A 26,480-nucleotide genomic window follows, 5' to 3' on the forward strand; every position below is an offset into this window, starting at 1 on the left:
ATGGCTAACAATTACATTTTTATTGTATTATTGGTTTTCATATCAACACAGTGGAGTCTGTCTGTTCCAGGTGAGGTTGTGTTGGCTGCAGAAGGGGTGACATTTGGAAAAAAAACAAGCTTAGGGCAAATGTAATTTGTAAAATGTAAATGTGTGACATAGTAAAAATATATTATTAATCAGACTGTAATATTTGCATTAATGGTGAAACAGGCAATGACACCAAAATGATCAAACACTGTTTGCTCAAAAATGTTTTTCCTAATTCATGTTACAAATAATTTCATAAATGTCCAAAACAATAAATGTTCCAAATTGTGGTCATACTCCTCTTGACCAAAGTTTTACTCTGTCAAAATTTACAGAAAGAAAATTCAAAAAAGTCAAAATTGCTTGTCACCTTTCAAATCACTCATTGTGCATAGCCTCGAATGCTATTAAGACTGAAGTTCATACTCCTGATTTTGACCTATTTTCTTCAAATTCAAAGGTAACGGGGGGAAATTGTTACTTCTGTGCAATAGCACAGTCAAGAGTTATAAAACCCAAATTAATTTTTAAATAAATCTGCTTAAATTATGATAGCATTAAAAATGAAAGTGACAGTCTTGTTTTTTTGTCAAGTTTTTTGACAAACATTCAGTGATAGTTGGGAATACTGTCACATCTGTTTATTAACAAAGTCAGAAAAAAAAATATCTATTTAAAAATAGCTAATTTGTATATATGTTTTTACATAATCAGATACACTTAGCTTCAAGGTCATGTTCCTTTTCATTCCTGTTTTAGACAATTGTTTTGCTATATCACAGTTTAAGGACTATCAAACGGAGATCCACAAGTATGTTTAAAAAAGTCTTTCCTTTCAAATCACTTATCTTTGGATAAATGAAGATGTTTTTAAGACATGGGCTCCTGCTTATGACTAGCTATTAGCTCAGTAAAAATTTAAAGACAACAAAGCTACTACATCAAATTTCATAAAACATTGTTTCACCTTTTCAACTCCTCATCTTTGGATAAATGGGGGTGCTATTATGAGTCAAAGTACTGTTTTGCTTGCTCAGAGTTAACATACTACAAGCATACAACAATTATGTGTGGGAGGTCCTTCAGTCTTTTAAATGACTCATCTTTCAATAAATTAGGAATTTATTGAAACTCAATGTTATCATACCATTTTGTTTTTTCCAATACAAGGGTTTAAAAAAACAGCAACGACAACAACTGTCACAGTTTCGGCCAGATCTGGGGGTTTACTCTAGTTTTTCCTCTTTCTGTTGTTCTTTTCAGCTTTGATGTATTAATATTTATTTTCATCAGGAATTATTCTGTCATGTTTTTCTTGTCACTTTGTTCTGGTTATGATTCACTAGTTATTTTGTTTTCTTCATATGGTTATTTTCTGTTTTGACTTGTCACTTTGTTTTCTTTGTTACTTTATACTTTTGCCATCCATTCTGTTCTAGTTGTTTTCAGTCATTGTTTATTAAGTTATCACTTGTTCCTCTTGGTTATTATATTTGATGTACTGTTGTGTCAGGATTTGTTCTGGTTATTGTTTGGTCACTGTTTTTCTTATGTTTTGTCTTACTGCCTTGTTTTCTTAAGTCAGTTTGTGTTTAATGTCATTTTAGTATTTTGCTCCATGTCTCTTGTTCTAGTCTGTGCTGCCAGTTCATGTTTAGTTTAGTTCTCATGTTCATGCCTGCTTCCAGTTGTATTATGTTCTGCCATAGTTCCCTGGTTTTTCACACATCCGTCTGAGTTCTGTTTTACTCCACGCGCTGCACCTGCTCTGTTTTCATCCTTCTTCCATCTCCATCTGTGTTGTCAGGTCACTCCACTAGTTCTGTGCCCCCCTCTCACACTTTGTCCCAGTCTGCTTTGTGTTTTCATTTAGTCACATTCTTGACACCTGTTCACACATCTTTATCTTTTCTTCTCTCCACCATGTGTTCTCTTCCCTCACTGTCTTGCACAACATAGTATCTTTGTTCATTAGCCACGCCCCCTTTCTGGATCCTTCCTCTCACATGCACCTTGTTAACACCACTTGTTCCTAATTAGTCCACATGCATATAAACCCTCACAGTCTCACAGTCCTTCGCCAGATTGTTGTCGCTTCCAGCACACTCTCCAGCCTTCTTGTTCTTTGCCCTGTTTAGTCTCACCGTGTACCAGTTTTTTGCTCTGAGTTTCTTGACCGCGCCTTTTGCCTCAGCCTACATGCCTATGTTTGCTTGTGCCTTAGACCCCTGCCTGGAAATGACTAAGTTTATGCCTCGCCCTGCTTGTACCTCTGCTCTGTTACCTGATCACCTATGTGCCGAACCTCAGCCTGTAATAAACATGACGACTTCTTATACCACAAAGCCTGGTTTGGGAGTTTGTACCATGGGTCCACCTGCTCCTCATGTCGGGCAGCCGCCCGCCATGACAACAACAAAAAGGTCTTCATTAATTATGGCGATACGATCTGGAAAGCAGGGGAATGAAAGTCAGGAGGAGCAAGACTGGGTACATGTGTGTGAATGAGAGGGAGCCCAGTGGAAAAGTGCAGCTGCATGAAGTAGAGGTGGTGAAAGCAAATGAGTTTAAATACTTGGGGTCAACTGTCCAAAGTAATGGAGAGTGCGGTAGAGAGGTGAAGAAGAAAGTGCAGGCAAGGTGGAGTGAGTGAAGAAAGGTGGCACGAGGGAAAGGTTTACAAGACAGTAGTGAGACCAGCTATGTTGTATGGCTTAGAGATGGTGGTACTAACAAAAAGATAGGTGGCAGAGCTGAAGATGTTGTGATTCTCTTTGGGAGTGACAAGAATGGACAGGATTAAGAATGAACATATCAGGAGACAGCTCATGTGGGACAGTTTGGAGACAAAGTCAGACAGGTGAGATTTAGATGGTTTGGACATGTACAGAGGAGGGAGCCAGGTTATATAGAGAGAAGGATGCTGAGGCCACCAGGCCAAAGAAGAGTTTTATGGATGCACTTAAGAAGGACATGCAGGTGGTTAACACGACAGAGAAAGATACAGAGGACAGGGTGAAATGGAAATGACTGACCTGCTGTAGCGACCCCTAAGGGGAGTAGCCAAAAGAAGAAGAAGATTAAGTATGACCCTATTAAAACTCAAGAGTATACAGTACTGTCAGCTTTGAGAAATATTTTTTTAAAGTTAAAATGAAAACTTTGGAAAAACATTGTTTCATATTGTGACTGGAAGATATACCGTATCTTTGTGGTCAATGCCTCACATTCACCCCGATGTGAGGGTGCTGCCATGCAAGGCACCCAATACACACCGGGAGCAACTAGGGGATTAAGGACCTTGCCCAAGGGGCCTTCATGATTTTCCGGTCAGGCTGGGATTTGAACCGAGGATCCTCTAGTCTCAAGCACAACGCTTTACCACTAGACCATCACCTCCCCTTACTGGATCATACTCGAGACCAACTAGCCTCTACCAACTTAGCCAAAGGGGAATTCTTCACTCGCCAAGCTAGTAGGCACACCTTTCTAATCATAAATGGGGATGCTAATATGACTCAAGGTCATGCTCCTGTTTTTGACAAATGTATGGTAAGGTCAAAAATTAACAGACAACAAGGTTACCACAAAGTTTGTGTGTGTGGTGTGTGTATGTATGTATGTGATGGTGGGGGAATAGACCATGCTTTTGTTAATGGTTTGCATTTAAGAATGTGAAATAGTTTGTACCAGTTCCAACCTTTTCCATTTCTTTCGTACCAAACAAACTGAAATATTGCTCAATAATGCTCCACTGATCCAGTGAACAAGGTTGTCAAACATAATGCTAATCTGTACCACATTTGCTTTACCCATTGCTAATTGCTCATGTGAGAGATAAGATAAGTTATTCTGCTGAATAACAACCTGCCAGTATTGATTTGACACCGTCTTTCTTGTGTTCATAGAGGAAGAGCTGCATGCCAGTTACTGGAACAACAAAGCCAAACAGGCTCTGCACACGGCCCTCAATGTTCAACCTAATATCCATCAAGCCAAGAACATAATCCTCTTCTTGGGTGACGGTGAGTCTAAACAAAAGTTTATATATCAGTTCACTTAAAAGTGGGCAAACAAGCAATTTGAAGATGTGGCTGGAAAGTCTCCTTCTCCTTCATTAATGCGACTTACATCACACTGAAGACATGCTGTAATCCCTGCTTCAAACTCAAAAAGTAGGAGTTTATGGTTTGAAAATATTAGTATTAAATTATTAGAAAAAACAACAACAAAAAACTTTGGATATAGCTCAATCCACAGTCATGCACACATTTAATCATTCATTCATCATAAAACAATAGAGGTACAACGTGGGCAGTCTTAAAAACTAGATTGATAAAATCTCAGAGTTCAGTACTTCTGTGTTGAATTTACCTTTAGAAGTGTCACTTTAACACTCTGGGCTCTAACATGGAAATCTATAGTGCAAGGTCTAAAGTGCATAGTACAAGCGCATTTCAGGTGTGAAAAATTTCAATTTACTTTTTACAGTGTGCATAATCTTAGTGTGCAGTAAGTCGTAGGGTTCTAAAGTATTTAGCCTGTTGACCCCCAACATGTGAATCTGCTGAAAATCATGAATTATCCACAAACCATTAATGAAAATGTATGTAAACTGTGAATACCTGCAAATCGTTAATAATTTTGCTGCAAACCGTGAACACAGATCTCACAAAACATGAGTCGCAAATCTTGAATATCATTCACGATATATATTTTCTTTCTGTTTAAGTAGTTTGTGGATTTCCGTTTACCAATCAATTACTTCAGGAAATCTTAATCACAAACCCTATCACCACAAAAACAAAAAACAAAAAAAAAAAATGGGGGGAGGGTCGCGACACTTGGTGAGGCGGGGAGGTGAGCACTGAGCAGGCTCTCGTTTCTGGGGTCAAGTGGTTGGCCCCGCCGGGTGTGACACGCTCCAGGGACAGTGGCAGGTGGGGAGTTTGACTGGGGCCGTACACCTGTCAAACGGTAACGTACGTGTCCTAAGGCAAACTCAGGGAGGACAGAAACCTCCATCCGAGCAGAAGGGCAAAAGCTAGCTTGATCTTGATTTTCAGTATAAATACAGGCTGTAAAAGCAGAGCCTCATGATCCTTCTTACTTTTGGGGTTTTAATCAGTAGGTGCCAGAAAAGTTACCACAGGGATAACTGGCTTGTGGCGGCCAAGCGTTCATAGCAACGTCGCTTTTTGATCCTTTGATGTCAGCTCTTCCTATCATCATGAAGCAGAATTCACCAAGCGTTGGATTGTTCACCCACTAATAGGGAACATGAAAGAGTCTAACACATGCACGAGCTGTGGGGCAACAAAAGTGAGAGGTGCGCAGTCGTAATTCCACAGATGGTAGCTTCACACCACTGGTTCCTCATCCAAGCACATTGACCAATTCGTGAAGAAATTCATATTTTGCGAGATGTGCGTTCACGTTTCGGGAGACATTTTTTTATTATTCACGACTTGCAATTCACGGTTTGTGGATAATTCATGATTTGCAGCTGATTCATGTTTTGGGGGTTAACAGTTCTTAATTAATCATGAGTGTGTTGTGAAGTAAAATTCCCCAATCAGATCGTCATCTGCCGTTCAGAGTTATGTGAGCTTGAACCTGATGCATTGCTATTTAGATGGCGGACTCAGCAGGTGCTAGAAGTGAGGGAACGTGCACAGCATATCATGCTGGGAGCTGGATCCACCACTGCTGCCTGAGATGAAGCAGTTGAGCACCTTGTTTCAGCAACACCTCCCACTGGGGCCTGGTCATGGACAATCCCTTGACCAGTCTTACCTTGGTTCTCCCTGAATTTAAATCCAGAAAGGAAGAAAACCAGTTTAAAAATATGATCCGAACAGTTCAGAGTTGTTCAAGTTTGGTATTTTTCTGTTAGCTTTTTCTCTGATTTAATCTTAAATTTTTGTTTGTATTTCAGTTTAATTTTAGTTTGACGAGTTAAATGGAAAATGAGCATTAATGTGCATCCCAGTGTGTAAAGCAGTTGTGTACACACTTACTGTATGTGTCTGAATACTGTGGTGGTCTATGGCACAATTTCTTCGTGTTGGCCCGTGAGACCAACACACCAACACTGCACCCAAGCACATCTCATTTTTAGAGCCCCTCATGTTAAACCTTGGAAACTGTCAGAATTGTTTCTCAGAGACAGTCATGCATTCTTATCCTGAATTAGTTGCCTTTATAACAAAAAAAAAAAGTTGTGGGAACGCTGTTGTTCCAAAAGGTGAAACTTACAGATTAAATTCTATTAACATAGAACTTTAAGTCTCGTTGTCCAGTTAAAGTTAACGTGACTCATTACAGTGACTCATTACACTTCACTGCGTGTTAAAAATTAAGCTTAACACAGCGGGATTCCACGACTTCCTGATCAAGTCCATGTGTTGATTCAACATTATAAAAGTACTATTTAACTCGCTGAAGGTGTATTTTTGACTTTGCGATTCACATAAGATATGAGAAGAAGGGCTTTTGAAGAACACTGTGAGATTTCAAAGGTCATGCTGTTCCCTCATAAATGAAAGGTTGTCGGTTCCAAACCAGGATCAGTTTTTTTCCTATGAAGACTGCTCAGGCAGTTGCACTTTTAAAATGGAAGTGTTCAAGTACTCCCTATAGGGTTGAAAATATATTTACTTATTTCATAAAGTAACTGCCAATTATTATTTAAAACCACCAAAAGTGTACCTTTAAGGAAGAACCTATGTGAATTGTATAACTCGGCTTGTATAAAGTCAGAAAAAGTTTAAAGATATGTTAAAGCAAAACTCTCATTTTACAAATCTATGGCTGAATTAAGGGTTTATGATTGACAGCTCTCTCCACCCTGAAGCAAACACACACGTGCTGATTGTGGCACACTTAAGATGTTATCAGACTATTGGGATGACATTTAATTAACCCATAAATGACATGTTTAGAACCCCTAATACATTCATAAGTAGTGATAACTTTGACTGAACGATTTATTGTAAAAATATATGTAACTACAATGCATCTTAACATATTTCAGATTTTCAAGTATTATACAGTACAAAAACAAAAGTCAGTTTACTGGCCTGCTGTCTTACCAGCATTACATGTAATGAAGATGCAAAGAGAAAATTGGATGATAAGTAACTGAAAATGAAAAGATGAAATGTGCTCAGAGAGCACAGTGATGCCACACCAACAGTTGAAAATACCAGGCATGTGCTTTTATACAGTAACATGCACTAACAAAAAAAAATTAAATTAAATTAAAATCTGAACAAATTTTTTTCTATATTAGCATGGGGTTGAAAATTTGATCTTCACCTCTGAGCTTGATTGTTCATGATCTGAACTAAAATCAAATAATCAATCAATCAATCAATCAATCAATCAATTTTTTTTATATAGCGCCAAATCACAACAAACAGTTGCCCCAAGGCGCTTTATATTGTAAGGCAAGGCCATACAATAATTATGTAAAACCCCAACGGTCAAAACGACCCCCTGTGAGCAAGCACTTGGCTACAGTGGGAAGGAAAAACTCCCTTTTAACAGGAAGAAACCTCCAGCAGAACCAGGCTCAGGGAGGGGCAGTCTTCTGCTGGGACTGGTTGGGGCTGAGGGAGAGAACCAGGAAAAAGACATGCTGTGGAGGGGAGCAGAGATCGATCACTAATGATTAAATGCAGAGTGGTGCATACAGAGCAAAAAGAGAAAGAAACAGTGCATCATGGGAACCCCCCAGCAGTCTACGTCTATAGCAGCATAACTAAGGGATGGTTCAGGGTCACCTGATCCAGCCCTAACTATAAGCTTTAGCAAAAGGAAAGTTTTAAGCCTAATCTTAAAAGTAGAGAGGGTGTCTGTCTCCCTGATCTGAATTGGGAGCTGGTTCCACAGGAGAGGAGCCTGAAAGCTGAAGGCTCTGCCTCCCATTCTACTCTTACAAACCCTAGGAACTACAAATAAGCCTGCAGTCTGAGAGCGAAGCGCTCTATTGGGGTGATATGGTACTACGAGGTCCCTAAGATAAGATGGGACCTGATTATTCAAAACCTTATAAGTAAGAAGAAGAATTTTAAATTCTATTCTAGAATTAACAGGAAGCCAATGAAGAGAGGCCAATATGGGTGAGATATGCTCTCTCCTTCTAGTCCCCGTCAGTACTCTAGCTGCAGCATTTTGAATTAACTGAAGGCTTTTTAGGGAACTTTTAGGACAACCTGATAATAATGAATTACAATAGTCCAGCCTAGAGGAAATAAATGCATGAATTAGTTTTTCAGCATCACTCTGAGACAAGACCTTTCTGATTTTAGAGATATTGCGTAAATGCAAAAAAGCAGTCCTACATATTTGTTTAATATGCGCTTTGAATTACATATCCTGATCAAAATGACTCCAAGATTTCTCACAGTATTACTAGAGGTCAGGGTAATGCCATCCAGAGTAAGGATCTGGTTAGACACCATGTTTCTAAGATTTGTGGGGCCAAGTACAATAACTTCAGTTTTATCTGAGTTTAAAAGCAGGAAATTAGAGGTCATCCATGTCTTTATGTCTGTAAGACAATCCTGCAGTTTAGCTAATTGGTGTGTGTCCTCTGGCTTCATGGATAGATAAAGCTGGGTATCATCTGCGTAACAATGAAAATTTAAGCAATACCGTCTAATAATACTGCCAAAGGGAAGCATATATAAAGTGAATAAAATTGGTCCTAGCACAGAACCTTGTGGAACTCCATAATTAACTTTAGTCTGTGAAGAAGATTCCCCATTTACATGAACAAATTGTAATCTATTAGACAAATATGATTCAAACCACCGCAGCGCAGTGCCTTTAATACCTATGGCATGACCCTTTAAATAACTTAAGATATCTTTCATACATACATACAGGTTTAGAGAAAAATGTTGGTTGCACATAGCGCATTCAATATTTTTATTTAATCTGAGAAAAAAAATATTTTCATGAAGTCTAACATAACACTCAAGTTTGTACATGATAAAATGCAAGAGATATCACTGTTTGTAGATTGTTAATGCAGTTTGAAAAACACTGCTACATATTTACTTAATATTATTTTAAAATTAAAAATTTTCAGCACAGTTCTTCTTTCAGAAAACTTATGACATCATGTTGCAGATATGGCAGTCATACCTGCTGGAAGCAGGTGTAGTGAGTAGTCCCTTAATTCAGAGAGTAGTGACATGATGAGCTGAAAAAAAGAAGGTCACGTGACTCATGGAGCCATCTTTGTTGTGTGTTGGGGGGGTGTGGCTGGACATTTTGGTGTTCTTTTCTTTTCTTTGCTCTCCAGGTGGTATGAAAACTGATTTGTCTGTGGAGAAGGTGCTGGCTGAAGAGTCCTTCACCCTCATCAGCGTTATGTGCAGCACCTGTGGATGGTGCTCAAGTGCAACCTTGAAGACTTTCAGCTGAGGCAGATAATGAGATGGCGTTCTGCATTTGGGCCATGTGTGATTCAAGCAGAATTGCCGGGAACTCGACTTTGTGATGTTCGTTTGTGAGACGCTGAGGACCGTGCCTGGGTTTGACACATCGTGCCTGTGAAGGAAGAAGGGTGAGGGACACATGCTGTCAGCACACATCTGAGGTGATTAATTGTTTGACTAATTGTTGATAGTAACTTGGTATTTTGTTACGCAGTAGATTTGAATTGTGATGAGAATTGTGCAGCTCGCTTCTCACTGCCGTGGCGTGCGGAGTGGTAATCCTCCACCTGTTGTGACAGGCTGCTCATTTACATAGAGCTTAAATGCAGACCTGAATGTGTTGCTGATAGTGTGTGCCTTTTGAAGGATGTTGGTTGTAGCTGCTGACTTGCCTCACCTTTTCTATCCTTCGCAGAGAGTCGGTTTGTCGTGTCCACCTGGGGGGTGTTTGGCGGTAAAGTGAGTCCAGAAGCTCTGGGCTTCGATCCTTTTAGGCGCTGGAGAGCGTGCCAGCCTTCACTCCACCAGACTGACGCATCTTTTGTTCATACACTTTGTTATGCACCAGAGGGTGGAAAAAATAAATTGTTTTGTTATTGGAACCGCTTTCTGGTTATTTTAGCGCTGGGTTCCGTCAGACGCAGGTCCGCTCCTCAACTCGCGTCGACACATAACAATCTTGGGGCCAAAATAGCATTTGCTGTTATATATGTTGTATATATGTTATATATATGTGATGTAAATCCAGCTATTTTATTTATTTATGTGCTGAAAATGCCATGTTGTTGTGCATTTGGAAACACAAATCAACACAACAAGGGCTTCAAGATATACAGATTCCCTTGAGATCCGAACAGAAGACAAATTTGAGAAAATAAATTCAGCCGTGTGGGATGGACGCGACTTCATCGTCAAAGGTTTTGAGAGGTAAATTTAGTGTTTAGTCCCATATACAGAAAAACCATCCTCATATAAACCGGATGTTTTTGTATGGTTTTCCATGTATTAAACATTGTATATATAACGGATTTTGTATAACGGATTTTTGCTCACATTGGACAAAATGTCCTCTCTGATCGCAATGTATATCCATTAAAAAAAACCTCAGAGTCTGGACGTGCACAGTAACAGAGGTACAAAATTCAAGTTCAGCACTCTGAAACTTGCTGATTCGAGGAAAGTGGGATCATTTCCATGATTAAAAGCCCAACTGTTTATTTTTTCAAACTGTGCTCAGACCTGTAGTCTGGATGTACACCTGTTAAATCAGAGACCACAAAAGGCTGTGATTTGAGACTTTTCTGTTTTCACTCTTTCCTCTCATATTTTAATAGTTTTTGCAGTGCGCACGCTGATTACAAATGGATCAGAAAAGTCCAGAAATTTACAACACAGATTCAGAAAAAGAGGAAAACAAAGCTTTACTGAGGGACAAATTAGTCCAGAATAAAGTATAATCCAGCAACGGAGAACTTTAAAACAGTCACGCACGTCGGCATCATGATACGGAGTTACAGAGCTGCAGAAGCATAAATCAGCTTTAAAATTAATTAAATAAACCGTCATAAATTGTAAATTCTTGTAAATTTCATAGCTTATATTTTTTATTTATTTTGATAGTACTTGTACCCAGATGTGTTGCTGTATGTGGTTAACTGATTAAAAAAAAATGTTGAAAACATAAAATATTCGTTCAGTAGTTCACCACAATATAATTGTGTGGTGACTGGTGGACGAGGTCAAGAGTCTTGGGGGCCAGTCTCTAACAGACTCTAGTAGTGAGGGGGCTGCAGCACCTACTATTGGCCAGCGGCTGTATGTGCAATGCAAAACAATAAAAATAAAAACCAAAACTTTATGTTGCTAATATTTTCACAGATGCACTGTAGTTGAGCATAAAATCATTGACATATTCTTATTTTTGTGACTAGAAATAAACTTGCATTCTGCATGTGAACTTGCTGTGGCTGAAAATGATGCTTTGATTTGCAATAAAGGAAGGTTTGCTGTCTGTTGTTATGCAAAATGACTCGACAACTGGTGTAAAATGATGTCGAGCATTCAATTTAATGCAGACATCATGAACATTGTACTTAATATGACATTATGCAGCCTCAGCTGTGTCTCAGCCACTCCAGCTCTCACTGACATCCGGTGTCCCTGCAGGTATGGGTGTAACCACAGTGACTGCTGCCCGGATACTTAAAGGCCAACTTGCAGATAAGCTGGGAGAGGAAACCAGTCTGGTGATGGATACCTTCCCTCATGTGGCATTGTCTAAGGTCCGCCCTCCCCAATGGTCGCACAACATATTCAGAATGCTAAAAAAGAAATGCTTCCAAACACTTAAAACGACTTTTGTCTGTTACATCACTGATCACACCTTCACTGTGGAGTGGAATAGAGAAGGATTTTTATAGAAGGCAACAGATCAAACCTATGCTTGAGTCTCCTATGTGCTTTCTGACAATCTGAAACTTCACATCTTTGTTTGAAAAAGATCAGTCAAACTGTATAATTGGTGATATAACAGATACCTCATTTAGATTTGTGTCTTGGTGTCTTACCTTGTCAGTCTTTGAGACCTGCCTACTCCAGACAGATTTACTAAACTGTACCAAAGTGTGTGTAATCCTGATTCTGGTTGATATAAATGATGTCCAAGTCATTTTCAGTGACTTGGAAATGTCCATGTATAGTTTGTTCTGTGCAGTATGCAAACCGAAGCAAACTGAATTTGAACTTGAATTTGAAAAAAGCACAAACCAAACATGAAGTCAAAGGAATTGTCTGTAGACCTCCGACACAGAATTGTCTCAAGGCACAAATCTGGGGAAAGGTACAGAAATATTTCTGCTTTGAAGGTCCCAATGAGTACAGTGGCCTCCATCATCCATAAATGGAAGAAGTTCAGTTCCACCAGGACTCTTCCTAGAGCTGGCCACTTATCTAATCTGAACAGGGAGAAGGGCCTTAGTCAGGGAGGTGACCAAGAACCCGATAGTCACTCTGTCAGAGCTCCAGCATTTCTCTGTGGAGAGAGGAGAACCTTCCAGAAGGAAAACCATCTCTGCAGCAATCCACCAATCAGGTCTGTATGGTAGAATGGCCAGACGGAAGCGACTCCTGAGTAAAAGGCACATGGCAGCCCACCTGGACTTTGCCAAAAGGCACCTGAAGGACTCTCCAACCATGAGAAACAAAATTCTTTGGTCTGATGAGACAAAGATTGAACTCTTTGGCTTGATGTTATTGTACTTGGCCCCACAAATCTTAGAAGCATGGTGTCTAACCAGATCGTTACTCTGGATGGCATTTCCCTGATCTCTAGTAATACTGTGAGAAACCTTGGAGTCATTTTTGATCAGGATATGTCATTCAAAGCGCATATTAAACAAATATGTAGGACTGCTTTTTTGCATTTACGCAATATCTCTAAAATCAGAAAGGTCTTGTCTCAGAGTGATGCTGAAAAACTAATTCATGCATTTATTTCCTCTAGGCTGGACTATTGTAATTCATTATTATCAGGTTGTCCTAAAAGTTCCCTAAAAAGCCTTCAGTTGGTTCAGAATGCTGCAGCTAGAGTATTGACGGGGACTAGCAGGAGAGAGCATATCTCACCAGTGTTGGCCTCTCTTCATTGGCTTCCTGTTAATTCTAGAATAGAATTTAAAATTCTTCTTCTTACTTATAAGGTTTTGAATAATCAGGTCCCATTTTATCTTAGGGACCTCGTAGTACCATATTACCCCATTAGAGCGCTTCGTTCTCAGACTGCGGGCTTACTTGTAGTTCCTAGGGTTTGTAAGAGTTGAATGGGAGGCAGAGCCTTCAGCTTTCAGGCTCCTCTCCTGTGGAACCAGCTCCCAATTCAGATCAGGGAGACAGACACCCTCTCTACTTTTAAGATTAGGCTTAAAACTTTCCTTTTCGCTAAGGCTTATAGTTAGGGCTGGATCGGGTGACCCTGGACCATCCCTTGGTTATGCTGCTTTAGACGTAGATTGTGGGGGGGTTCCCATGATGCACTGTTTCTTTCTCTTTTTGCTCCGTATGCATCACTCTGCATTTAATCATTAGTGATCGATCTCTGCCCCCCTTCACGGCATGTCTTTTTCCTGGTTTTTTCCCTCAGCCCCAACCAGTCTCAGCAGAAGACTGCCCCTCCCTGAGCCTGGTTCTGCTGGAGGTTTCTTCCTGTTAAAAGGGAGTTTTTCCTTCCCACTGTTGCCAAGTGCTTGCTCATAGGGGGTCGTTTTGACCGTTGGGGTTTTTCATAATTATTGTATGGCCTTGCCTTACAATATGGAGCGCCTTGGGGCAACTGTTTGTTGTGATTTGGCGCTATATAAGAAAAAAGTTGATTGATTGATTGATTGATGCCATGCAGGCCTCATGTTTGGAGGAAACCAGGCACCATCCCTACAATGAAGCATGGTGGTGGCAGCATCATGTTGTGGGGATGTTTTCAGCGCCATGAACTGGGAGACTCATCACTATCGAGGGAAAGATGAATGCAGCTATGTACAGAGACATCCTGGATGAAAACCTGCTCCAGAGCACGCTTGATCTCACACTGGGGCGATGGTTCATCTTTCAGCAGGACAATGACCCTAAGAACACAGCCAAGATATCAAAGGAGTGGCTTCAGGACAACTCTGTAAATGTCCTTGAGTGGCCCAGCCAGAGCCCAGACCTGAATCTGATTGAACATCTCTGGAGAGATCTGAAAATGGCTATGCACCAACGCTCCCCATCCAACCTGATGGAATGGACAAAACTGCCCAAAGATAGGTGCACCAAGCTTGTGGCATCATATTCAAGAAGACATGAAGCTGTAATTACTGCCAAAGATGCATCAACAAATTATTGAGCAGTGCATGTGAATACTTATGTTATTTTAATACATTTGCAAAAAAAACCAAAACTTTTTTATGTTGTCATTTTGGGGTGTTGTGAGTAGAATTTTGAGGTGAAAAATGAATTCACTCCATTTTGGAATGAGGCAGTAACATAAAATGTGGAAAATGAAGCCCTGTGAATACTTTCTGGATGCACAATGTGTACATCTTCTGATTTGTTGAAAGAAAACTTGTTGTAAACTTGAACAATGATTCTTATGTTTCATTTATCATATGGACTTATAGAAAGTACAGGGACTGTGTGTACAAATGTCTGTAATTACTAAATCGTAGATGCAAAATAAATAAATAAAAAATTGTCACTATCCAAATACTTATGAACATGACTGCAGGTGTGTTTGATTGATGACCTGTCGAAACTGTATCTGACCTCATGTTTGTGTTTGGATCTGCAGACATATAATGTCGACCAACAGATGCCAGACAGTGCTGCAACGGGGACGGCATACTTATGTGGCGTAAAGGCCAACTATGGCACACTCGGTGTCACTGCAGCTACCACAAGGTCTAACTGTAGCTCCTCCATTGGTAATGAAGTCACATCTGTTCTCTACCGTGCCAAAAAAGCAGGTAAGCCCTGAACCAAACCTGGACCACATACTTTTTTAATTTAACTGTATGAGCATTTGTGTTTGCTCTGATATTGCTTAAACCTGTTTCAGGAGAAGAAAACATCTCAATGTGGACCAAACTCAGATATTCATGATGGTTGTTAAGTGATGACACTTATCATAATTTCCAGAGTATAAGTCACTCAGGAGTATGTCACACATATTATTATTATTATTATTATTATTATTATTATTATTATTATTATTAGTAGTAGTAGTAGTAGTAGTATTAATGAAATTTTATTTTGAGCACATAAAAAACAGAAAAGGAAAAAAATGCAATTTTTTGAGAAAATTTAACAAAAGGAATCCAAAAAAAAAAAGTAATCATAGCAACATTAATTTAAATATTACAAATTACATGCTCAAACACGGACAGGAAGACATTTTCACTTATTTGATCAAACCTCTTAGGTATCATAATTCCAATACATTTCAATACCCAACCAATATAAATACTTTCCATACATCCCATACAATAACACAATAACATACTAGCCAATTACCCACCGCACATTTGATTCATATATATATATATATATATATATATATATATATATATATATATATATATATAATGTGTGTGTGTGTGTGTGTGTGTATTGTGTATGTTTTAAGGGAAATCTGTTGGAATTGTCACCACGACCCGAGTCCAGCATGCCTCGCCTGCTGCGTCCTACGCTCACACCGCTAACAGAGCTTGGTACTCCGATGCTGACCTCAGTCCTGAGGCTATCCAAAATGGCTGCCATGATGTTGCTTACCAGCTGGTCCACAACGTAGAGATAAATGTAAGTCTAAAATACTCACTTTTTAAATTTAGTTTCATCAGTTAGTCCGTAGTCTGTCCATTGGCATTATTAGATGCCTATATACAAATAATGAATGTTTATGAGTTCAATGGTACGAATATTTCATGACGTGAAAGATAGAACATACCATTCAATGAGGCGAAGCCGTTATATGAAACAAATAAGCCATTATATAAAACCGGTAATGAATGTTTTTAGATTCTTTCAATAGAATGAATATTTAATTTAGTGAAAGCTGAAACAAACCATTCAACTCGGCTTTGCCTCATAATGTAACGGCTAAAACAGATCCTTGTCATTTGATATTTTATTAATTTATAAGTAACAGAAAAGGGACTTACATTTTGGTGTTCCACTGCTGCTGAAGACCAAATTGTAACGTGTAGTCCAGTGATGCTGTGCACTGACTTCGCACTCCCATGAAAAAAAAAAGACTTTGTGTAGTTCCTCAGTCCAGCCAAAAATCACATCAGCTTTTCAGCTTTTCATCTGAACAGCTCTTTATGCATCTAGACTGCCTACAGCAGACTGGATTTTGTGTGTGTATGTATGTGTTACAAGAATTAGCACTGTTAGTTAGCTCAATCAAATTGTCATCTCCCTTGTGTCATTGTCTCTCCCGTGTGTGTGTGCGTGCTCACATGACTGAATCGGCACTTGTGTGTGCATATACTATAAAAAAAGACTATGTACACCCTCAGTGCAGCGAAAAAAATTCACATCAGAAATTAGTCCAGCTTTTCATTCTAACTTCCTGCTAACAGCCGCCAGACAGTGCAGTGGATTTGTTTTGTGTGTGCGTACGCGCATTGTGTGTGCATGCGTGTGTGTGTGTGTGTGTGTGTGTGTGTGTGTGTGTGTGTGTGTGTGTGTGTGTGTGTGTGTGTGTGTGTGTGCAGAGTGCAATGGTACCTAACATATGGAACCAAATGTGGATTCTAAATGGAACCAAATTGCACTTTAAATGCATTACAACACAAATGTGAGGAATAATCCATGTCATGTGACATACAAAGCACCAATCAAATGACAAGGATCCACTCAGCTGTTATATAATAATTACTATATAATGGCAAGGGTCGTGGCCAATTGGTTTGTGCACTTGGTTTCAGTGCTGAAGGTTCCTGGTTCAAGCCCCACCCCTGCCACATTTCTCCAAGTTGCATTAGGAAGGGCATCCAGTGCCAAATCAAAATGCAGATCTACCTCAGATCTGCTGTGAAAACAAGGGAGCAGTCAAATTGATTTACTGTAATATTTATTATAACAGCAAATTTTCTGTGTAACACTGCTTGGTATTTTGAGCAAATTAAGCTTTTGTTGTTGTTGTTTAACGTTATATTCATGATGAATGTATAGACATTCAAAACATATTAAATTATGTATGAGCCATCACTGGCTGTCCTCAAGCAGATTTTTATTTTTATTTTTATTTTTCCAACAATGCACCATGTGGCCAAAAGGGTGAAGGCCATTTAACTAAAAAATAAAAATTATACATATGTATAATATGGATGAAACATGGTGGAAAGGTTGTGTACTAGTATAGATAGATAGATAGATAGATAGATAGATAGATAGATAGATAGATAGATAGATAGATAGATAGATAGATAGATAGATAGATAGATAGATAGATAGATAGATAGATAGATAGATAGATAGATAGATAGATACAGTAGTGTTCAGAATAATAGTAGTGCTATGTGACTAAAAAGATTAATCCAGGTTTTGAGTATATTTCTTATTGTTACATGGGAAACAAGGTACCAGTAGATTCAGTAGATTCTCACAAATCCAACAAGATCAAGCATTCATGATATGCACACTCTTAAGGCTATGAAATTGGGCTATTAGTAAAAAAAGTAGAAAAGGGGGTGTTCACAATAATAGTAGCATCTGCTGTTGACGCTACAAACTCAAAACTATTATGTTCAAACTGCTTTTTTTAACAATCCTGTGAATCACTATACTAGTATTTAGTTGTATAACCACAGTTTTTCATGATTTCTTCACATCAGCGAGGCATTAATTTTGTTGGTTTGGAATCAAAATTTTGCTTGTTTACTATCCCACCCCTGCCACATTTCTCCATGTAATGTGGAGTTGCGCCAGGAAGGGCATCCAGCGTAAAACCTGTGCCAAATCAACATGCAGATCCACCTTGGATTTGCTGTGGTGACCCCGAGTGCAAACAAGGGAGCAGCCGAAGGGACTTACTTTTACTAGTGTGCTTGGGGTCATTGTCTTGTTGAAACACCCATTTCAAGGGCATGTCCTCTTCAGCATAAGGCAACATGACCGCTTCAGGTATTTTGACATATCCAAGCTGAGCCATGATACCTGGTATGCGATATACGAGGTCTGTGAGAAAAGTAACAGACCTTATTATTTTTTTCAAAAACTATATGGATTGGAATCACGTGTGATTACATCAGACATGCTTGAACCCTCGTGGGCATGCGAGAGTTTTTTCACGCCTGTCGGTTATGTCATTCGCCTGTGGGCAGTCTTTGAGTGAGGAGTCGCCCACCCTCTCATCGATTTTTTCATTGTTTAGGAATGGCTCAGAGACTGCTGCTTTGTTTGATAAATTTTTTTTCAAAAACTGTAAGGCACAACTGAGTGGACACCATTCGATAAATTCAGCTGGTTTTCGGTGAAAATTTTAACGGCTGATGAGAGATTTTGGTCTGTTAGTGTCGCTTTAAGGACGGCCCACGGCGCCTGACGGTGATCTGCGCTCCGAGGCAGCAGCGTCTCGCTGTTTCAAGCTGAAAACTTCCACATTTCAGGCTCTGTTGACCCAGTTAGTCGTCAGAGAACAGAGAAGTTTCAGAAGAGGTCGGCATGAGGAGTTTATGCGGACATTCCACTGTTAAAGGAGATTTTGTAATGAAAGAACGTGCGGGCAGATTCGCATGTCGAGCCGGACCCGACCGCGGGGGGTCGCCACAGGAAAAACACCTCCGTTGGGAACCTTAACGGACAAGTTGGAACATGCCCAGCTGTTAATTTCTCAGATACTCACTTGTTGAAAGCCATCAAAAGCCGCCTGAATTTTACAAATGGTTTTCAACACAGAGGTGTTTTTCCTGTAGCGGCACAGACGGATTTGCCGCGTCGTCATGGAACCGACTCGGCGAATTTGCCTGCACGTTCTTTCATTACAAAATCTCCTTTAACAGTGGAATGTCCGGGTAAACTCCTAATGCCAACCTCTTCTGAAACTTCTCTGTTCTCTGACGACGACCTGGGTGAACAGAGCCTTAAATTAGGATGTTTTCAGCCAGACGGACACCACCTCCGACAGCGCCGCGCCGATCCGCTTTGTGGGCTGTCCTTAAAGTGAAAGAAACTCCACAATCTCTCATCAGCCGTTAAACTTTTCACCGAAAACCAGCTGAATTTCTCGAATAGTGTCCACTCAGATATCCCTCACAGGTCCTGAAAAAATTTTGATAAAGCAACGCACGCCGTCTCCAGCAGCGTCTCAGACAAAGAGATTCTGACGGCGGGGTGAAGCACTCCTCAGTCAAAGCCTGCCCACAGGCGAATGACGTCATCTACACGCGTGAAAAAACTCACGCATGCGCACAAGGGTTCAAGCTTGTCTGACATAAAAACATATGAATCAAATCCATTTATTTTTTGAAAAAATAAAAGGACCGCTTTTTTTTAATCACAGACCTCGTATAGGCCCAACACCATAGTAGGAGAAACATGCCCATATCATAATGCACCACCATGCTTCACTGTCTTCACTGTGAACTGTGGCTTGAATTCAAAGTTTGGGGGGTCGTCTCACAAACTGTCTGTGGCCCTTGGACCCAAAAAGAACAGTTTTACTCTCATCAGTCCACAAAATATTCCTCCATTTCTCTTTAGGCCAGTTGATGTGTTCTTTGGCAAATTGTAACCTCTTCTGCACATGTCTTTTATTTAACAGAGGGACTTTGCGGGGGATTCTTGCAAATAAATTAGCTTCACACAGGCATCTTCTAACTGTCACAGCACTTACAGGTAACTCCAGACTGTCTTTGATCATCCTGGAGCTGATCAATGATCAGCCTGTGAGCCTTTGCAATTCTGGTTATTTTTCTATCCATTTTGATGGTTGTTTTCCATTTTCTTCCACGCGTCTCTGTTTTTTTTGTCCATTTTAAAGCATTGGAGATCATTGTAGATGAACAGCCTATAATTTTTTGCACCTGCGTATAAGTTTCCCCTCTCCAGTCAACTTTTTAATCAAACTACGCTGTTCTTCTGAACAATGTCTTGAACGTCAGATTTTCTTCAGGCTTTCAAAGAGAAAAGCATGTTCAACATGTTCAACAGGTGCTGGCTTCATCCTTAAATAGGGGACACCTGATTCACACCTGTTTGTTCCACAAAACTGACGAACTCACTGACTGAATGCCACACTACTATTATTGTGAACACCCCCTTTTCTACTATTTTTTACTAATAGCCCAATTTCATAGCCTTAAGAGTGTGCATATCATGAATGCTTGGTCTTGTTGGATTTGTGAGAATCTACTGAATCTACTGGTACCTTGTTTCCCATGTAACAATAAGAAATACACTCAAAACCTGGATTAATCTTTTTAGTCACATAGCACTACTACTATTCTGATCACTACTGTATATATATATATATATATATATATATATATATATATATATATATATATATATATATATATATATATTTTTTTTTTTTCTTTCTTTTGTGGCTCCATCAGTAATCCCCATCCACAGCCAGCATGAAGTCACTGTGGTGCAGTTACTCTGCTGTATCTGAAAATGTACTGTGGTCACGTGTCCTGATTTAGGTCATTCTCGGTGGAGGTCGTCAGTACATGTTTCCCAGGACCATAATAGATGAAGAGTATCCATCCATAACAGGAGACCGCAAGGATGGAGTGAATCTTGTTGCAGAGTGGCTGAAGAACAAAAAGGTAAATTAAAAGTAATGTTTAGGAAAAATGGTGAATAGTGTGATGTGTTATACACTACTGCAGTGGTTATGTTTTGAGTGTAGTTATGTACAGTTAAAAAGTGAATTATTCTTCAACATAATAAAATTCTGTGCCTGATTTTAAGTTAAATGAGTGTAAAAGGACCAATAATCTTCTGTGCACCGGCATGGACTCCCAAATTTCCCACATTTCCTGTGTATATGTTGTGTTAGTAGCATGGCCCAAGCAGAGGGTTGCCCCTTTGAGTCTGGTCTGCTTGAGGTTTCTTCCTCAAATCATCACAGGGAGTTTTTCCTTACCACTGTCACCTCTGTGCTTGCTCTAGGGGTTGGCAAGGTTAGACCTTACTTGTGTGAAGTGCCTTGAGGCAACTTTGTTGTGATTTGGAGCTATATAAATGAAATAAATTGAATTGAATGTCTCAGATTTTTTTATTTGCTCCATCAACATTTATTACACTATCAGTGATGGCTCTTACCATCACTGCTCTTAAAACAGTTGTTTACACCCTCACACCTTCATTGGAACGTGTTCTTAACAACTTCACTTCTTTTCTCTTCTTGGCTCACAGAATGCAAAATATGTTTGGAACAAATCTCAGTTTGATTCAGTTAATCCAAGGAACACAGACTTCCTGATAGGTAAGAAATGTCAGGAATTCCAGGTATATATATATATATATACACACACACCAGTTTTGGCACATTTGACCTTTTCAAGAGCTGCAACATTTGCTTATGTTGTGATGATGGTGAAAACTGTAATGTGATTTTTAAGATCTGCAGCTTTGCTCTCCTGTGCATTCAGGTCTGTTCGAGCCCAGAGACTGTCTCTATGAGCTGAACCGGAATCCAAAGATGGATCCATCCCTCACTGAGATGGTGGTGAAAGCAATCAAGATTCTCCGCAGGAACCCCAAGGGATTTTTCCTCTTTGTGGAAGATAAGGGCACCTGTTTATGTCTGTCTGTCTGTCTGTCTCTACCTATCTATCTATCTATAGGTAAAATGCAGATTTTATACATTTTATACATCATTTTATACATCAGTTTCTTGAGTTCTGACAACTTAATAGGGTTTACAATACATAAGTTGTATACACATAGACACATAGAGTAACAAAAGAAAAGTTGCACGTTAATGGCTTTCTGTTGGACTTCAAGGGGAAGAATTGACCATGGTCACCATGCTGGAAAAGCCAAAATGGCTCTCTATGAGGCCATTGAGTTTGATCAGGCAATTGGACAGGCAGCTGAACTCACAAGTGAGCTGGACACCCTGTCTGTGGTCACTGCTGATCACTCCCACGTCTTTGCTTTTGGAGGGCATTCCGCAAGAGGAAACTCAGTTTTAGGTAAAACAGAATTGACATACAACAGTGTTCTCATTGTTAAAGATAACAATCTGATACCAAGTTTGAACAAAAGTATGAAATACTTTTTGGGGTGCTTTACAGGAGTGTCTCACACAGTGGCTGAGGATAACAAACGCTTTACCACTGCTGTGTATGGAAATGGACCGGGATACCAAATTGTCAATGGCACTCGCCCAGATGTCAATGCATCAATTTCTTGTAAGTGTTCATATATACAGGACTATCAGAAATGAAATGGTAATATAGTATCGCCATCTTGTGGCATAATAGGATGTTAAACAGAAAGGTAACTGCATGTCTTTGGTCCTCTGTCTTTTCAGAGGATCCTTAGGTACTGTCAGGTTTCACATTTGATACACAGCAATATCACCAGTGTTAAATTTACACAGTGTTCATTTAACACTGGTGATTTTGCTGTGTACTCAACCCAATACTGAATTAGATAGCAAGAATCAAACTCACTCCACCCAAAATAACTAAAATGGATACTCCATCGAAACAGCTAAATCCAAGAATTAAACACCACAGCTCAACTCATTGCAGTGGTCTTTACATTTCCAGGGTGATGGAGGGGATCCATAAGTAACATTAGCATGTGTTACTTAGGGCTTTATCTTACAAAAGGTTTGCATGTATAAAAACATGTGCAAATGCCACACCATCAACAAACAAATGATGATGTACTAATGTTGTGCAATGCACACTGAGAATTGCATCTTTCCAATGATCAAAATAGCATGTCTTGTCCATTTACAGTAATATGTTTGTCTTAATGAATATATACAATTTAGGGGGTGTCTTCCTGAGTGTGCAAAATATTGGATGTAGAACGTGCAAGTAGTTTAATTTAGCAAACAGTGTAATTTATGAAACCAAAAAGAAATGTAAGTTGCTAATAATAGTGTCTGTATAACGTGTGTTTTAAAGAAGCATGCTAGCTGTTTCATGATTACAGGCACACTTACATCTGTGAGCTGTTTGGGGTGTGTGTTTCTTTATTTTCATTCAATAAACTTTAACACAGAAAACACCACGATTAAACATTAATTTATAGTGACCTATTCATAATGAAAGGAAAGTGTATTAAATGAGCTATATAAGCTATATAAGCTTATATAAGCTTACATTAACTTACTATAGTATCATTTGCCTTGCATCATGCACTGGACCATCGACTTAAAGCTGGACAGCCTTTCAGATTTCACAAATTGATAAATTTAGTTTCTATCAAAATGAAAGCATTATAATTTATTTATTTTTGTAACATTTTGCAAAATTACAGCTCATTTTAATGGAGATCATATTTACCTGTTGGGAATTCCATAGCAAATATTTTCTTTTCTTTCTTACACCATCTGCAGGAGGATACATGAGTGCACATGCATGAGATTTTGAGATTACTTGCGACCTGACCTACTTGCATGATGTGCATTTCCAAGGCGTTCATGCTAACATCTGTAAGATGTCTTGTAAATCACTTCAGAGGTGTTATTTGGCTTCAAAAACAATGTTTCTTAGATTTATAAGGGTTTATTTCTCTCTAACCTTTACAAAATGCATGAAAACATATTAGAACATATGTGATCAGAAATAACAGATATACAGAAATAAGCTTTTTCTGAGCATTTCCACCATGGTTTTTTTTGTTGAAGCAAGCAGTCAGCTGACATTACGCTGCCTTTCTTTACTCAGTTTGGCTGTTGCCATGTGCTTCCCATCATCCCTTTGCAAGTCGGGGGAAGCCCCACATGATCTATGATGTCGTTACTACATGTAGGACATGGTGCCTGGTTACTTGAAATTCTCCAATATAGGGGGAGAAATTTTTAATTGTTTCAAGACAGCATGAATTTTGATTATATTGGCAATATAATATTATGAATCCCTCATTTAAATACTAAGTAATAAAATTATAGTGGTGCCAAAGAAAATTCTTTTTATGACTTAAATCATAAAAAACCCAGAGGCGGTACAACTTTGCAGTAATAGCAGTGAGGCCGGCAGATCATAGACCAGATCTTAAACGCTGATGTTAAAGTATTAAATGCTATGGTCCACTTCAGGGGTGTCTGAAATTGTATTACAAGATTCTTCTAGGCATGAATATTGGAAATATATTATACTATTTACAATTACATGGAAGAAGGAAATAAGACCCTCCCCCAACAGTTGCTTTTACCTCTTTTGGTGAGTTCCAAGTTTTAGTTAGTAGCCATGCTTGTAAGCATTCATCTTAACAATGTTGAAATGATTTTAATTGAATAAACTTTATTTTTTTTATTTTGTTATTTCTTATTTATTGTTTTACTTTTTTGATAAGAAGTCTTTCTGAATGCACTAATCAATACTTTGTGATGTAAATGTGCCTGGTTCTCTTTATGTGACAGACAACACTTGCATAGTTTGCAGTTAAATGAATCCCAGTGTTTCTGCTCCCTCTTCTTCAGCGCATAACGACTACCGCCAGCAGGCATCTGTACCCCTTGATTCGGAGACCCACGGCATTGAGGATGTAGCCATCTATGCCAAAGGACCCATGTCGCACCTCTTCCATGGAGTTCAGGAGCAGAACTATATCGCTCACGTCTTGGCATATGCTGGGTGTCTGGAACCCTACGACACATGCACACTCACCCCACAGAGTCATGCTGGATCCATCCACCCCAGCCTGCTCCTCCTCCTCATGGGCCTACTGCTTACCCTTCTCTCCTTGTCTGCTCTATGAATCTAAGATGACAGACTGCTGAGAAAATTATTCGGCTTGACATCAGAATAACTGACATTTGACATTTATAAAATATATATTCCTACATTGTACTACTGTTGGGATAGGCTCCGGCACCCGCGATCTTTAATTGGACTAAGCGGTTGAAGATGAGTGAGTGCATTGTACTATCAGTGACTTGTCTGTGCGTTAGAACTACACTGTGACAACTTTGGCATAATCAGATACTTAGCCTTCTTTTTTGTTAATTGATCTGAACTTCACAATTTCAAGTTGCGGATCTTCCAGATTTTCCCACATCAATACACTTATGAAAGCTTTGTCTTGTCATGTTTATTGATTTTTATGATAATGCTTTATTCTGTGTTTTGATGTGTAATTATTGGTGGGAAGCACTTTGAAATGCATTTATCCTAAAAGTGCCATACAAATAAAATTCTTATTATTATTAAACTTAGTTTATTTGTCTCAAACAATCAAAAACATAATAAATTGCAATACATAAAAGCTAAAGCGCAAAGTACATCACTTAGAAAGAGCAGGAAGAAGCAAGAATACTTATCAAGCCCTACCCCTTTACATATCAAACTTTACTTACATTACTGTATTACGACTACTACGGACAGAATTTTGTTCATTCGCTCGCCCCCACTTTGGACCGGTAGGTGGAGATGGTGCACCGTGTAGTGGATGTCAGCCACCGTAATTATGTAAGAAGAAGAATCCATTGTCGTGATTGGTTGAAATCCGAGCTCCCTCTGGGCGGTACTTTTCTTGCGAGGGAAGTTTAATAATAAAAAACAAAGTAATGGCTTTATACATTTTGAAAACAAAGCTTCGTTTTCAGAATTAGAAATATTAAACCCGAGTGTGGACTGACTGTAAACCCAGTCGTGTTTTGATATGTTTAAATGCACTGAGTCTGTTAGCTTAGCCAGCTAGCCTCGGTTTGTGTTATTTGTAGCCGCAGAGTTTCACTAAAAGCTAACTCGGAATGGATGACGCAGATTGTTAATGGTTGTTAAATTATAAGAGAAAATCATGGATGGAAAGAAGAGGAGACTGGACAGTCAGCTGTGTGACGCTGTGAACGATGAAGAGCCCAGGTACAGTGTAACACACTTTTGTTCAGGACATGTCTTCTTTGTTGACAAACATGCCACGCTGGTGGGAGGAAAAACAGCTGCAAATTTAAGTCAGTTGCTGTTTTGTGAAGAGAAACATTAGTCTAATTCTGCTTGTCATGACACCGAGATTTCTGTTTGTTTTGCAAATGCTAATAGATCTGCAGAAATGTGTCAATTATTTCAGCTTCACGTTATGATTTGGCATAAATTTTCTGCCGGGTTGCCCTTCAATTAACAACTGCATATACACGAGGAGCTTGGGGCACAGGTGAACTTTGAAACCCCGGAATCCTTTTGAAGCTGCAATAATAATAATAATAATAATAAAATATCTTATTCAGGATAAATTCCTGAATTCCTGACTAGCCACATTACACTGCAAATCTTTGCAGCAGGTCCTCATTCAGTCAGTTCTGCTCAGTGGGACAGTATATCAAATTTA

The 26,480-nt window shown here is 39.2% G+C and overlaps 1 protein-coding gene across 1 annotated transcript; it reads left to right on the forward strand.

Annotated features, from left to right (window-relative positions):
- alpi.2 (alkaline phosphatase, intestinal, tandem duplicate 2) lies at positions 1–24,969 on the forward strand. Its single transcript, XM_034180832.1, has 11 exons — positions 1–70; positions 3,939–4,055; positions 11,649–11,764; positions 14,803–14,977; positions 15,637–15,809; positions 20,666–20,791; positions 21,384–21,453; positions 21,620–21,754; positions 21,974–22,165; positions 22,268–22,384; positions 24,634–24,969. Exons 1-11 carry the CDS (start codon positions 1–3, stop codon positions 24,909–24,911), a joined length of 1,569 nt encoding a protein of 522 aa, XP_034036723.1. The 3' UTR covers positions 24,912–24,969.
- Positions 24,970–26,480: the final 1,511 nt, after the last annotated feature.

This window comes from Thalassophryne amazonica, chromosome 10 (assembly GCF_902500255.1).
Source record: "Thalassophryne amazonica chromosome 10, fThaAma1.1, whole genome shotgun sequence".
Taxonomy (NCBI): Eukaryota; Metazoa; Chordata; class Actinopteri; order Batrachoidiformes; family Batrachoididae; genus Thalassophryne; species Thalassophryne amazonica.